This window comes from Acyrthosiphon pisum, chromosome A1 (genome assembly GCF_005508785.2).
Source record: "Acyrthosiphon pisum isolate AL4f chromosome A1, pea_aphid_22Mar2018_4r6ur, whole genome shotgun sequence".
NCBI classification, from domain to species: domain Eukaryota; kingdom Metazoa; phylum Arthropoda; class Insecta; order Hemiptera; family Aphididae; genus Acyrthosiphon; species Acyrthosiphon pisum.
Genome location: NC_042494.1, coordinates 140,601,927 through 140,617,034, shown reverse-complemented (window position 1 = coordinate 140,617,034; position 15,108 = coordinate 140,601,927). Strand labels below are relative to the sequence as shown.

The 15,108-nt window shown below is 30.6% G+C and overlaps 1 protein-coding gene across 2 annotated transcripts in view; it reads left to right on the top strand.

The window, feature by feature from the left end:
• Positions 1 to 15,108, top strand: part of LOC100169101 (cytosolic carboxypeptidase 1) — a 62,825-nt gene that overhangs the window by 3,958 nt on the left and 43,759 nt on the right. For both annotated transcript variants that reach the window (XM_008188674.3, XM_016807565.2), the window contains exons 2-9: positions 3,308 to 3,455; positions 5,883 to 5,965; positions 12,732 to 12,801; positions 12,876 to 13,031; positions 13,088 to 13,219; positions 13,278 to 13,412; positions 13,505 to 13,654; positions 13,733 to 13,945. In XM_008188674.3, the coding sequence (XP_008186896.1) occupies positions 3,308 to 3,455; positions 5,883 to 5,965; positions 12,732 to 12,801; positions 12,876 to 13,031; positions 13,088 to 13,219; positions 13,278 to 13,412; positions 13,505 to 13,654; positions 13,733 to 13,945 (1,087 nt within the window). The remainder of the gene's footprint in view (positions 1 to 3,307; positions 3,456 to 5,882; positions 5,966 to 12,731; positions 12,802 to 12,875; positions 13,032 to 13,087; positions 13,220 to 13,277; positions 13,413 to 13,504; positions 13,655 to 13,732; positions 13,946 to 15,108) is intronic.

Here is a 15,108-nt window from a genome sequence, read left to right as displayed (position 1 = left end):
TAATTTAAAAAAAAAAAAAAAAAAAAAAAAGAGCAATCAATAAACATGATGTATCTATGAGAAAACTTAATGTATAACTTCAATTTATAAGTGTCATCAATGGGTGGGTGCTTTTATCAAGACATTCATGTATTTTGTTTTTATATTTTAGCTAATACTTTTATTGTACCCACGAGGTACAGATTGTGTATGTAATAATAATAAAGAAAAAAAAAAAAAAAAAAAAACATTATCGTTATTATTAATTTATATATTTTATGGTCAGTTATTATTTATTATTATTATTAGTGATTATGAAAATTTTACATATTATATTGTATTATAAGATAAAATTTCTTTTTTCGAATTCAAATATTATAATAAATAAAATTTACATATTATATAACATAGAGTAGTGAGATTAAAATTGAATGTGACTTTTGTTTTACAAAGATATTTTTATGTACAGTGTTTTATATATATATATCTAGTGTTTAACTTTATTTCGTCCCAAGATTTGTTACGCTGTTGAAGACTGAAAAAAACGAAACGATTCGACTATTCGAGTACTATAAAATGTTATAATTTTTATGACATTTATACTCTTATTTTTAGTTTTGTGTCTATTCGTATTTTATACACACACAAAATCTAATATAATATAACATATAAGTATATTAAAATGTGTTAAGTCATAATATGACGGCCAGAAACAGTTCATCATGTGGCCAAATCAAATTAATACTTGTACGATATTAGGTTTATGTATACCCACTTCTTTTTATATGCGATTGACTATGTTATAAAAGAAATATTAAAACTGTTTTACTTAATTTATAAAATACTGAATTATGTTAATGTATTAATTGTATTTTGTTAATAGTTAACGTAGATGTATTATAATGTAGTAACTACATAATACGTAATATAATATAAATACCTGCATTGAATGAGTTATCAATCAAAAAGTCTATAATATATCGTACCAAAACACATTTAAATGCATAAATATATAATATACCGCGTGTCCCCAAATATAGGGTACACTCAGGGCTGGATTGGGTAGTCTCGGCCCTTCGAGAAATATTTTTCTACCGGCCCATAATTTGCTTCGGGGGCCCATATTGCCCAAATTTTAATAATAATGACGTTATCACATTTATTGACAATATATTATTATTAGGTGTATAGCAGGCATAAAAACCGTAATGCGGCATTGTGGCCATTTTCTCATACCAGCCCAAAATGTTAGCGGTCCTTCGAGATTTCCATCCAGCCCTGGGTACACTCTATGACTTAGTTACTTTTATTACTCAGTAACCACTATAACCTATACATATTTTTGAATTATGTTTGCGGGACATCAGACTGAACGGTTGGATAATAATATACTCCTATAACTTATGATATTGTTTAACTCTTGTATTTTGCGCATGTGCAACAGTTTAACTTTTTCTGTATACCCTAGCTATTTTTTTGGACATAAGGTGTATATTATATTTTTTTTGCGGAAACTATATTTAATATTATTAAACCCGACGTCTAAATGATTCCACACAATAAACAACCAACATACTTCTAATGATATACTTTGTTTCACTTTGATCGACAACGTTTAGATAGCTTTATCGCTTTTATAATGTTTTTATTTTTAAACCGTTTCGCCGTTAAAAACGTCACATTTTGTTCTAATCTATCGATAATATAATTGTTTGGAAAACGCTGATTCACCACGTCGTGTAAACATTGTTTTTGTTGTTGAGGGAGTAGAAAAGAAAAACTAAACATTACGGCTACAGTGTACGAGTGCGAATTCACACGCTGAATTAATTTTCTAAAACATTATTACGACCGCGGGTGCCGGCGCCGGTCGATAAAACTTAGACTTAGAACTTCTAATAATACTATTATGTACGCGTACATGTTGACAAGCGGCAGTTGTATTATTCACTGCAGCTGTGAACAATTTGTAAATGTGAAAAAAAAACAAAAAACAAACCCGCACAACAACAATATAGTAATAATAGTAATAGTGATAGTAATAATAATAATAATAATAACGAAAAAAATCCGACCAACGTCCGTCATCGTCGCTGCTGCAGTCGTCGATTTATGGCTGCAGCCGTGCGGCGATGAACCCATCCGGACGGACTTGGCCCCGGTCTGGTCGGTCGGGTATTATATTATTATTATGTTAGTCGTATATTATAATCACGTAATAATAACAATATTATTATTATCGTGATTATTATTATTATTATGCACGACCGCCGACGGGAGCCACAGCAGACCCTGTGAAGCACTGCACGTGACTCGTCGAGAGCGTCACGGGTAAAGCGTACACAATGTAATAATACGATCATATTATACAGGGTGATTTACCGACCACCGTGTTCACCCCCCGTTTTGTCTCGACGATTTTTACAAACGGGGTATTCGATAATAGTACGGGCAGGCGCAGTTTAGCAGCTGCTTAATACCTATTTACAATACGAATTGTACAAATCCTGGGTAGTAGGTATACTTTAAAATTTAAATTCGGATTCAAATGTCGACAAAGACACGATATCAAACCGTTCTGCATAAAAATCGTCTGATCGATAATGACAGTAAAAAACGTGTGGTTCTCGTTTGGAGAAAAAAAATGAAATCGCCAAAGCCCCCCTGCAGTGGGGCACTCCTCATCACGGTAGCGTAAAAAATCAAAAAAAATCTAAGAATTTCTAAATGAGGTGTACCCACGTAAAAACTGGAACGATCAGAATTCGGACGAGTGGCGCGCAGGCAGCATAGGTTTTTTACTATCGTATCAACGGATGAAATGGGAACAAACATTGTGTGTGGCGTTTATCACCCTGTATACACGCGGGTGCGCGCGCGCGCAACGACATCGTATATGGTACCTATATACCTACGAACAAGTGCTGCCTCGTTATTTTGGCAGTCTGGCCGAATCGGTCGTGTCGTTTGCCAAACCGTCGTGTCGCGGTCGTCGTCTGCGTCCGTGTCATTCACGATTTTCGCGTTCGACTCTTCGAAAACGGTCGCGCGACGTTATAACGTTTCGTCCGTCGCCCATTTCCACATATCGGAAATATCGGTCTCCCGAATTTTCCTCACACCGCCCACCCATACATCCACTCACCCACCGACCGACGATATTTCGTTCCCGTCTCGACACCGCCGTCTGCATCCCGACGTCGGTCGTGCCTGAAACGATACGACATTAGATTGTTGTCGATTCGTCCATACTACATTAGCATTACTACATATAATATAGACGTATTGTTTATGAGATTTGTTTTTCTTTTCGTCGTGCACCGAATAGAACCCCAAGATCATGGTCATCTCCGGCGACGATCACGTGCTGGACGTGCTACTAGACCGGCTGGCGCCTCTCACGACCCACACCACCGAAAACCTGGAAAAGATACGGAGAATAGCGCACAAGATCAACGGTCGGGTCAACAATTCCGGTAAACATTTTTTTCTTTCATCACTCTCGCGCAGTATCACACATGTATATCCGGTGCACCATAGTATAATATTATTAATATGCACGATGCAAGTCCCGATTCCGACTCGACCGTTTGAACGTGTCGAAACGAGTGGACGCACTTTTGGCAAACCCTAAGTTTACCACCCATCATCATTTTACCCCCACCCCACGATTGATTTTTGATCGGTGTATTATTTTATGGATCGAAATGTTAAATGCCTGCACCTTTGGAGACCGTCCACCGCTATAGTCTATAAGCACGGTCCATGTAAACAGTACAAGACGTATATAATATACCTATATGTATACTGTATACATATAATAAAACAATATAATTGTTATAAATAGGTATTCGGTAAACGATTTTTGTTCGGGTAAGTGTTATCGTCGTTAAATGCGAATCCTATATAATAAACAACGTGGTCCAAAATTTTAACGACCTTAATGTAAAAATGATTGTTTTATAAATCGTAACATATGTGTCGTGGGTACCTACAGTCCCACAATACTTACCTACTCCCTATTACCTATTCATGTTAATTATTATTTACCAACTTTAATCAGTATAATTATTTAGATAATATATTATTTGCACTTGTGGAGGTATCATTTTAAATTTATATTTTTATTTATATTTATTTACCTATACTTTCTTGGTGCGATAAGAACAAATTTAATTTAGGTACTTTTTGATTATCTGTTAAACACTTCTTAACAATTACTTTTGAATGACTGCAAATCATTGTGGAATATAATAAATATTTCGTTTTCATCCGTAATTTGACGTCATTATTAAAATAAATACCTACGTACGTTGTATTATTACAAAAGTATATTAATTAATTTAAATCTTATTTTATATAAATAAGATATTGGCGATCAAAAGCTTATCAAATTGATAAGCTGAAACGGGCGCGCTGTGTATTATTTATGTTATTTTTCCATCTGGCCCGTTTCAGACCACCCCCCGCTGGCCTGTAAATTGATAAGCTTTTGATCGCCAATAGGTAGGTAGGTATATACTACAAAGAATAGCGTAACAAAAGTAACCAATTATGTCATATTATTTTTAAAAGTGTTTACTCGGAAGATAACATTTGATAAAGATTAAATGTTTATATTTGATTTATAAAAAAAAATACTTACAAATTTACAATTGTAAAAAAATAAATTATAAATTTATAATTTTTACACTCCATTTATTTTGATGTACTTATGTGTAATTTAGTTTAGAGTAACCTGAGAACTCGCTTTTTCTATGTAGTATAGGTTTCCTATATGGGTAGATGGGTAAATCACTGTTGACGAAAAAAGATTCTGAGCGAATTAAACAGTTGAATTAGTATCCATTTAAAATAATGGTATATCGTATATTATCTTATAATTGGATCTTGTAAGTGGTTTTAATTGCCAAATTTCAAATATTTAGTTATAACTTATAAATCAGTAATTTTTATTTTTGATGAAATTATTTCAACATGTAATTTATGATCAACTTTGAAAATCAAAAATATAAAATTTCCCATATATTCTAAATTGTCGTTTCATTAAATTCATGATTGAAAATTGTATTGACAATACATTACTATTGTCGCACAAGTAATAATCATTAGAAATACAACCAAACAATTCGTACAAATTATAATATTGTAATCTATATATATAAAAACAAATGTTTCTCTCTCCATCTGTCCTTTATGCATTTCTAAACGGCTGGACCTATTTTGATGAAACGGTTTGTGTGTGTTTGAGTGGTTCCCGGGATGATGTAGATCTGTGATTAGACCCGGTATAAGTCCTACCCGGGGAGGCGTTCAAAATGTTCAGACAAGGTTTTTTAGATTTACGATGGAAATTTTTGTTAATAAATGGTTGCTATTGGTTATAGGAGAAATAATTAGTAGAAATAAGTATTTTTTTTTGTAAATTGGTTGTTCATCGGGAAAATCAGGTACAAGCATGCATAAAATCGAATTTTCGCACATTGCCTTCCAGGGTGGCTGAGTGTACTAACTGCAGGGAGTTACGTCCAAAAGGAGTTGAACAATCACAACTTTTTAAGAGTTTTCATTTTTTACTGGCAACGAAGTGCCCGGGATTAGCAAGTATCGTTATAAAATGTAAAATAATATAACTCCTGAATTCATTATAAGTTATAACTTAAATTATTTTGTAAATTTATCATACTAGGGTTACATCTTACATCCATCCTACCTTATTATTGATTTGTAGCTACACTGAAAAACAAAATGTAAAACTAAATTTATAATGAGCTGTAGAAAATAAAACTATACTTATTGGTGCCCTTTAATTTATTTTACTTTTCTATAAATTTACATTTTTTATATGGTACACTTAATTATGATGATTTTGGCCTAAATAATAAATATTTTTTTCATTTTAGATAAAAATGTCAAAGCTAAATCATTGAATATTCTTCGAAAAACTAAATCAGAGCGAATGGTGGATATTGTGAAATTATTTGAAGTAAGTATTAATATTGATTTATGAAAAAAACAACTAAAATATATAAGTCTAGAAGTATTTTAGTCATAAAAATCGTTTAAACATTATTTTATGTACTATTTGATTATTTGAATTTTGTAAATGATAAAAATCCATAAAATGTATTTATATTTTATATTTACCAGTATATTGTGTAATAATATAAAATTTTATTAGAAAAAACTATTTTCTAATTTTTGAAAATTATCCAATAGTAGCAGTCTTTCAGTATTAATACTTGGCACACAAATTTCTTTGTTTGGGAAGTTAAGTGTTTAATTAGTTTTAATTTTTAAGTACATGAAAATACGTAAACATTAATACATCTACTTATATTTAGTAGTAAATTCTCGAATACATCATCTTGACAAAAATCACATTTTTCTGTGAGTTTAATGTAGTTAAATTCTTGATGAAGTATGTGAATGTAATATTTTGTCAATGAATCATGAAGCTATGAATTTTACAAATTACTCTTCCTGTATATTTTTTACCAACAGAGTGATAAATTATACTTCTGAAGTGTCCGTATAATGATGGTAAATGACCAATTAAATGTTTTATTTTAAAAATAAACATTTGTTGTCATTTTAAATGATTTAGTTTTACTATAAAGCCGTTTTCTTTATGACTGTATTATTGTGACATTTAATCTATTCACACTAATCACATCCAGCCATCTAGAAGATAACATAACAACTATATAAGCACAGAACATATTATTATAAGGCTATTAATTTCTAAATAGGAAAATTTTAAATAAAAAATGCAATGCAGTGGAAATTGAAAAATAAAAACTTTATTTGTGCATTATCATTTTGAAATATTTATTTTTAATGGTTTCTTTAAAATCTAATTTCAATAATCTATATTTTTAAAACTAAAACACATTTCTATTTAGTATTTTAGTGTTAAAATAGTTAGTAAGTAAGTTTAAAATGTTGAAAATAAATGTGTTGCAAGTATACATTGTAAAAAGATGGATTCTCCTATTATCTGCATTGAAACTATGAGACGACATCCAATATCTTTTCTAAAAAAAAAATTGTTGCCATCTTCTAAAAGAAAATGTAATTAATTAATTTTACACTTGAAATGTATTTATAATTTTATCCCAAAAGGCAATTATACGGTAAATAAAAAAAAAAATACGTAATAATTTCAGGTAGATTTTTTAATTTGTTTATACAATTTAGTTTGTATAGAGTTAAGCAAAAGAAATAAAATAATGATAGTACAAAATTAATTCGAAACGTTATTTACTAGTTATGTACCAAAATATATTTATTTTTGATTCAGTTATTATGTACCTACATCATTCTTTATTATTAATTTCTGTTCAAATTAACTACCTACTCAAGTTATGTGAAAATAACAATATTTTTATTTCGCTTATGAAGTTTTTGTCTAAGATGTATCATGTATATATATTTTGTAACTTTGAGTTGAACATTTATCTAACCATGCTAAATATATTGAAATGTATTCCATAAATCAATTATGTTAATATCGTATTGCAATAATGTTGTACATCACATAAACAAAATTAAATTATAACTCAAAATATTTAAATACTATATTATATACATTATACCCGGGGTAATTTTTATCAAAACACAATTCATTTTAAAAGAAATTGTTGTACGCAATTTAACGTATTGTTTGAGTGTTTAACACATTATTTTTTAAGTTTTTAAACGATGATTCTCATTTTTAACACAATTTATTGATCTTTCTGAAAAAAGTAGATTACAACAGGAGTGGTGCAGTCGTGCGGAATAAGTAGTGTGGTTATAATAATGTTATGTAGGTACATACACCGCCGATACCACTTGGATCAAAGATTCTCAAATTATTTTTTCATGTACCTATACCTCTCATGTGTACTTTTCATCGGGCATCGTGTACCACTGTAGATGACTAAAATTTAAACTATTCAAATCTGTAGCACATTTTAACAACAATCATGACGTATATAAAAGTAATAATTTAGATACATTTAACAGTATAATATATTTAGTAGGTACCTATTTACACAATACAAATGAAAATATTATAGATGCGTTGCAGACATTATTTTAAAACATTACCTAATTTTGAATTTACCATACTTCCGCTTGTACGCGGCCAATAGCGTACCTACCAAAGTTTTAGAGCTGCCGGTGTGAATTACGTTAAATGTCTATTTGGTACGGGACGTTGCACTGTTCGAAAAACATAATAATATTATGCTGTGACGTAGTGAGAGATTTCGTTTCCGTCCCGTTAATATATTATATAGTATAATTATTATTTACAGTTTGCCAACTTCTGCCATTACGATAAACGTCAGTTTTCCCGGTGCAGGTTATATATACATACATATACAGACAGAGCAAAAATAAAATGAGCGTTTGTTCATAGGGTACGTTTTTTTATTTAATTTTTTTTTTTTAATGCGCTAATTAAATAACACGGCTATTGGCTCGGGACCACACAAACGCTCGCGCGCGCGTCCGTGTCCGATGGCCCGAGGCTTTTCGGTGGTGACCATTATTGTAACGTGCGCGTATTTTGCAACGTCCGAGCCCCTATGGTGAGGAAGTGAGTGGACGACGATACAAGTAAATAATAACTGTGTATTTTTAGTGGTGTCTCTGCGGCGATATAGGCAGAAGGACGTATAACATTAAAATTAAACGTACTTATATATTATATCGTCGTCCGTTCTCGTTACATATTGCGCGGAACAGCCATCGCACAGGAAATGTCACTGAATCCGCCAAAACGGAACAGCCTTGGCCAGATTTAAAACGCTTTTCGTATGGTAAATTACTACGTGATTGGCTGGGCACGAAAAAGAATCATAAACTATGGACAATTTAGCAGAAGACAAAATATACACCGCGGTGGTGCAAAGTCCGTGCGAGATTTTTTCACCCAGGGTGGCAAAAATAATTATAATAATAATAAAGAGAGAAAAATATTATGTTCTATTTCGATAACGTTTCGGATTTTTGACGGTCGCGTTATAAAAGTACGTTCGTATAAAGCTTGCGGAAAAAAAACTATATTGCCTGGCACGCGTCTCGGTCATATATTTTGCATATACTTTTAAACAGTTGCATTATAAATTAACTGTCGTTCGATTTAGCACGGTCTGCGTTATTTTCAGCATGCAAAGGTTAAGGGTGTTCTATATTAATGTTTATAATAATATTACGCATATACAATTATGAAAACAAACAAACATTTTGATATATTTTCTGTTTGTTCGTCGGTATATTTTGCGGTTTTACATAATATAATTATAAGCTCCGATATTAGTATGCACCAACTAGTCCTGTTAGGTATACGTATAGGTAGTGTTAAACCGTCGGATTGCACACGCAAATTACAAGAATTAAAAAATTGTAAATCTTAGAAATTAATCATCCACTGACTTTAGTGGAATTAGATATAGTTTATAGTTTAACAAATTTGTATAGGGTACCGAAAAAAATATAAGTAGGTAACTGAGTTAAAGAGTGAATCATGTTTCTGTGGACTCGCGGTATTGTTTAGCAGTACACAAATATAGTATATTATGATTTATGAAACATTTCCAAAAGTTTTGGAATTTAAATTATAATATGAAATATAATGGGTATAAATGTATAATAATATATTTAGTTAAAGTACCTATCTGTATTTCATTTAATATAATGGCTATAGTTTGATATAGGTACCAATGAAATAGGACGAGGTGTACTGGAGCGAGTGTCTTAGTAGGTACCTATATACTTGAAAATAATAGAAATAGTTATTGAATTTTGTGTTCAATTTACACTTTATAGAGTTGTTAAACGAAACTTGTTCAGTTTTTTTTTGCTATTCCAAAATAATCTTTTCGGAAAATAATATATTATAAGAGCTTTGGACTCCATAGTCTATATATTTATAATTTTTATTTTATTATTTTTAATTTTTGTCTCATGCACTTATATATGCAACAAATATGAAAATGTGTTAAAATATACTATACTTAAGTAATTTATTTCAATATCAACATTATTTTTAGTTACTAATACAATGTTGTATAAAATATAAATGAAAACCTATACATTTTAATATTCGTTGGAAATCTTAAATATCAGTAAAATATAAAATAACACAGCTTCTACCCACGCATAGTATTACTGACATCACGTGAATACTTATTTTAAATATTCCTAAGTATGATTGTTTACATTTCGACACACATTTCAATTGCTTTATTTACTTATATATTTTTATTGTACCTATAATGTGATGCCTAATTTATTATCGAGTTAATATTAGATAAAAATTAATTATTCGTGTAGTCTTGTTTCGCCGAGTTCAAAATATAAATTAAAAAACTTATCAAGGAAAAGCCGACTTGTTAACTTATTCTTTAAGGACAATTATTTTAATCGCGAGTTACAACACAGTTTAATTATTATAAGCCGGCTGGCTGGTTTAATTAAACATTGTAAACTATCGAACATACCCATAATAATACAATAAAGTTGATTTAATTTCGTTTTACCATCTATACCGATATAATAATATTATACCAGTGTAATATATTTACACGTAAATCCTACAATAGTTGTACAACTCGCGGTGTTCGCGTTTTATTCAATTTGATGTGCGTTCTGTATACGGGTTGGGTAGGTAGGTAGGTATGGGTATGATGTATATTATTATATATTATATAGGAATCGATTTTCGTGTCAGTGGCCAAATGGGCCTTTTGACGGCATTCAGTTATAGGTTGAAGAAAATGTTTCACCGTTCTTAATGAACAAAATTACATTTGGTTTTGAGAATCAATAACGCCCGTAATGGGACGGCATCACGTCATGTTCGTACACGGAGACGCATATAATTTGTGCGTGTATAGGTTAATTTAACACTCACACAAACACGCATATCATGATATATAAATATATTATATTTATGTATATAAGACAATATGTACGTTAAGACGTTGACGTTAAGTAAACCTGTTACATGTGATGTTTACATTAAGTACGATGCGAATTACAGTATACTGTGTGCGCTGTGCAGAATGACATTTAGTAAACAAATGTAATAATAATAATAATATATCACCTCGCCATTATCACTCTCTGATGACTGTTTTATTGAACTGGAAAAAAAGTGTTAATGATTACAATAGGTGTACATGACAAGAGGATAGGTATTCAACTCGGATACAATATAGACGAGAGCGTTTGAACAAGATATTACTATTATTAGATAGGTAGGTACTTCCGTGGTACATAATATCTATAAGTCTGGAAATGAAATTATTTGAAAAATAAATAAATAAATGACATTCAATGATATAGATTCGTATATTTTTGTGTTTTATCAATGACGGTAATATATTTCACAATTCACACGATACAATAACCATAACCAAAATATCGACCAATCATTTTTGAAACATAACGACAAATGACCTTATGCATGCGTAAACTATACCAAAACTGAAAAGTTTCTGTATTATAGCTTAGGTCTGAGCAACAAAACCAGGAAATTGAATCTACGGTTACACTGTTTCTATTTTTAATGAACTTTTAGTGAAATAATATAGGGTAACGAGTGTTTTTGGCATCTTGTAATATAATTATACATTTGGTATTTATCATTTGCGTCACTTCAAACGAAGAAACTGTTTATGGAAAATAAATCTATAGTTAAATTTATTATATGATTCGCCAGTAATAATTAATTAAATACCTAATAATAATTGAGTTTTATTAATTATTTTGTTATTATTAATAATAGCTTGATACAAAATTACCATAAAAATTATCAACAAGAAATGTTCCGATTAATTTAATACCAAACTGGTATATTATCTTCAGTTTAAGTAGAGACATCCTACATATATAAGCATTATAATGTCTTATGTAATTTTTTTTTATATAATTAATAGCTTTTCTGTGACGAAAAAGGTGTATAAATAATAACATAAGATTCAATTGGTTTTCTTTGACTAGTAAGCGTTGGCTCTACTCCAGTGGGTTAAAACGTGTATCTGAATTATAGGATTTGGAAAAATGTCAAATTTTAGATATTTTGTTTGGAAAATGCAAATAATTTTACAAGATTAATACATATTAAATGTATTAGTTTTATTATTCTTAAACAATTATTATTACACTGATAATAAATGGCACAAATCGTGTTTTTATATTTCTACAGTTGAATTTAAAAAAAAAATGTTTAATTCAGTCAATATTATATTATATTCTTACTATATTATTCTATTATATTTATATTTCTTTTTAGTATTTTATAGGAATGAATTCCGAGTGTCTTTAATACCAAAAGAAGTCTAATAATTTCTAAAATTAGAAAAAAATATATTTCTCATAATTAATACACAAAAGAAACCATTTTTATAATCAGAGTTTCAGTTGTATTATATATATTTATTATCCCATACTTGGATATCGTACGTCCAAATTTGATTAATGAAAAGTTTATAGATTAGTAGCTTAGTTGCTAACTTTGTGTGATCGGAAGTTAACAGAGAGTGGAGAATAGAAAATCCATAGTTTAAGGAAAGTAGTTTTTAATTTAGATATTTGTTTAATATAACATGTTAATGGAATAAGTTAGCATAGTCTCTCTATAGATTGTAAATACAACATATTATATATTGTTTTATACATTTTTGAAGTATTGATACTGATATATGCTATTTTTAATTATATTGTAATTTTATTTATTACTTAATTTAATATTTCAGAAAACTAGAGATAAATCTACATGTACGAATTTAGCAGCTGTAATACATGCTTGCATTGCACCAAAATCCGGTAAACACTTAGTTACTAAGAATAAATTTAGTAGAGTTGCACGAAAAATATTTAATGTAATAAAATGTTTACAGGTCAAACTAGAAAATCATTTTTGAAACAACTGGTAGAAATAGAAGCAACAAAAATATTTATTAAGTCAATAATGGATTTGCAATCAAAGTCTGTAGGATCGCCTGATGTACTTCTCAACGAATTAGTGTTTATTCTTGGACAACTCTCACAAAAAGGTAATTAAAAAAAAAAGCTAAAATGTATATCTACTTAAAATGTGATTTGTTTTAAGACAGCAAATTTTCAAAACATGCTGAAATGTTGAATGCATCAAAAATGTTTCATCAAAATTTAAAAAACAACATTAAAAATGTTAAATTTATATCTCCATTACTGAAGTGCTTTAGAACCATTACGAAAAACGGTAAGCTTATTTTTTTTAAATTATTGTAATTAATAATTTATTCCCATTGTATTTTTAGAAACTATCGTTGGCGTGCTTCTCAGGGATAGTTTTTTGCTAACCTTAGAAAAACTTATAAGGGAAAACAATAAATATTTAATTAAAAACAAACAATATGTGGTTCTTGTAATCTTAGCAAACATTACAAAAAAAGGTATTAGTATTAATTTCGAGTGTGTATTTTAAATTCAGAATTATTATTGAATACAATTTTTTTATTAATTATTTTATTGAATCCGTTTTTAGTTTCTGAAGAAAACTGCGATAGAGTTATACGTGCTGGACTCATGCAATACGCCTTGGACGTGTTCAATATAAAACTTTACACTGCCAATAAAGCTCATCCTAAGATATTTTCATCCGCATTAGATGTGCTCGTTCATATCTCCAACACTAGTACGTTTAATGCTTTACAAGTTTCAACTTATTTATCAAACGATGGTTTATAATTTTATTTCGTCAATGGGTTTGTAGATAATGGACGAACTGCACTGAGAAAGTCTAACAAATTTAATGTGTTGTACCAATTTAGCGTTCGCTGCCCGGAAGACCAGGTGTATAATTCTACTATGTCAAAATTGTGTACAGTTATTAATGTATGTCAAGAGAAATTATTACTCTTACCTTTAAGTTCAACACAATCAGCACTTGCCTTTGGCTTAGGTGATATAAACCTCAACGATAGTGGTAAGTTTGTTTTGCTTGTCTATTCATTTCACGTAGACGTATTTACTTCAAGGATAAATACAAAAAAAAAGTATATAATATAATGAACATAGCACTTAGCAATTCACTAAACTTAATGCATTTCTAGTAGTGATGTATAGATAAAATGTGATTAGTTAAACATCGTCTGTTATTTAATTTATTTTAGAGGTGTTTTCAACACACTACGTAAAGATTTAGCAACAATTTTATTTCATAAACGCTTGTTATATTTTCTGAACCACTTTTTTTTTTTATCGTTTATTTAAATATACACAATCTGTAAATGTTGTTTTACAATAAGTGCATGTGATGGAGGTGATATGGCTTGAGTGGCTGGAGATAAGAAGCCGCCCATTGGAGGCACTTAAGGTTAGGATTTTAGGCTAGGATTTTAATTTGCTAGTAAGAGAGGGCAGGATTATAAGATTAGAGGAGGTAGAGGTATGAACAATTTTAAATTAGTAGATCACGACACCAGGTACGTTTTAGACGCCTTCTGGGGTCACCAGGAATAGCGTTGGTGGATAGCTGGGAAATCTGGGGATTATGATGGCTGTGGAACTTGGAGTGTGTGCGTTTGTAGAAAGTTATTATTTGACATTTTTGGTGTTAATGAGATTTGAGAGGACGGTGGTAAGGAGAGAGATAAGAGGGTTTATTATAGATTTGAACTCGTCAAGGAATTTTAGAAGTGAGGTTTCATTGGTGTTTGTGGAGGTGTTGGAGTTTGGGGACTGGTGACCCTCAGTTACATTTGCATACGTACGTGACCTGGGTGTGTTTTCGGAGCCTGGTTGTTGCTGTTGATATTCAGGATTGGTGTTGATGTTGAGGTTAGGAGGCGGTAGCTGCTGGGCTTTCTTGCTTGAGGTGTTGTTGTTGTGTTTCCGGGAAATTGTTTGATATATTGTGCATCCCTTGTAGTTGGCTGGATGTGCGCCTTGACAGAGGCCGCATTTTGCTGGTAGATCTGGAGATTTTGTGCACGATGATGAAGGGTGGCTTTCTCCACATTTGACACATATGGGTGGGTAAGCGCAGTATGAGCGTGTGTGTCCATAGCTTTGACAGTTTTGACAATTGTGGTATCTATCTTTTTTTATGGGGCTCTTCTTTTTTTTACTTTTGTATGCAAAATAGAA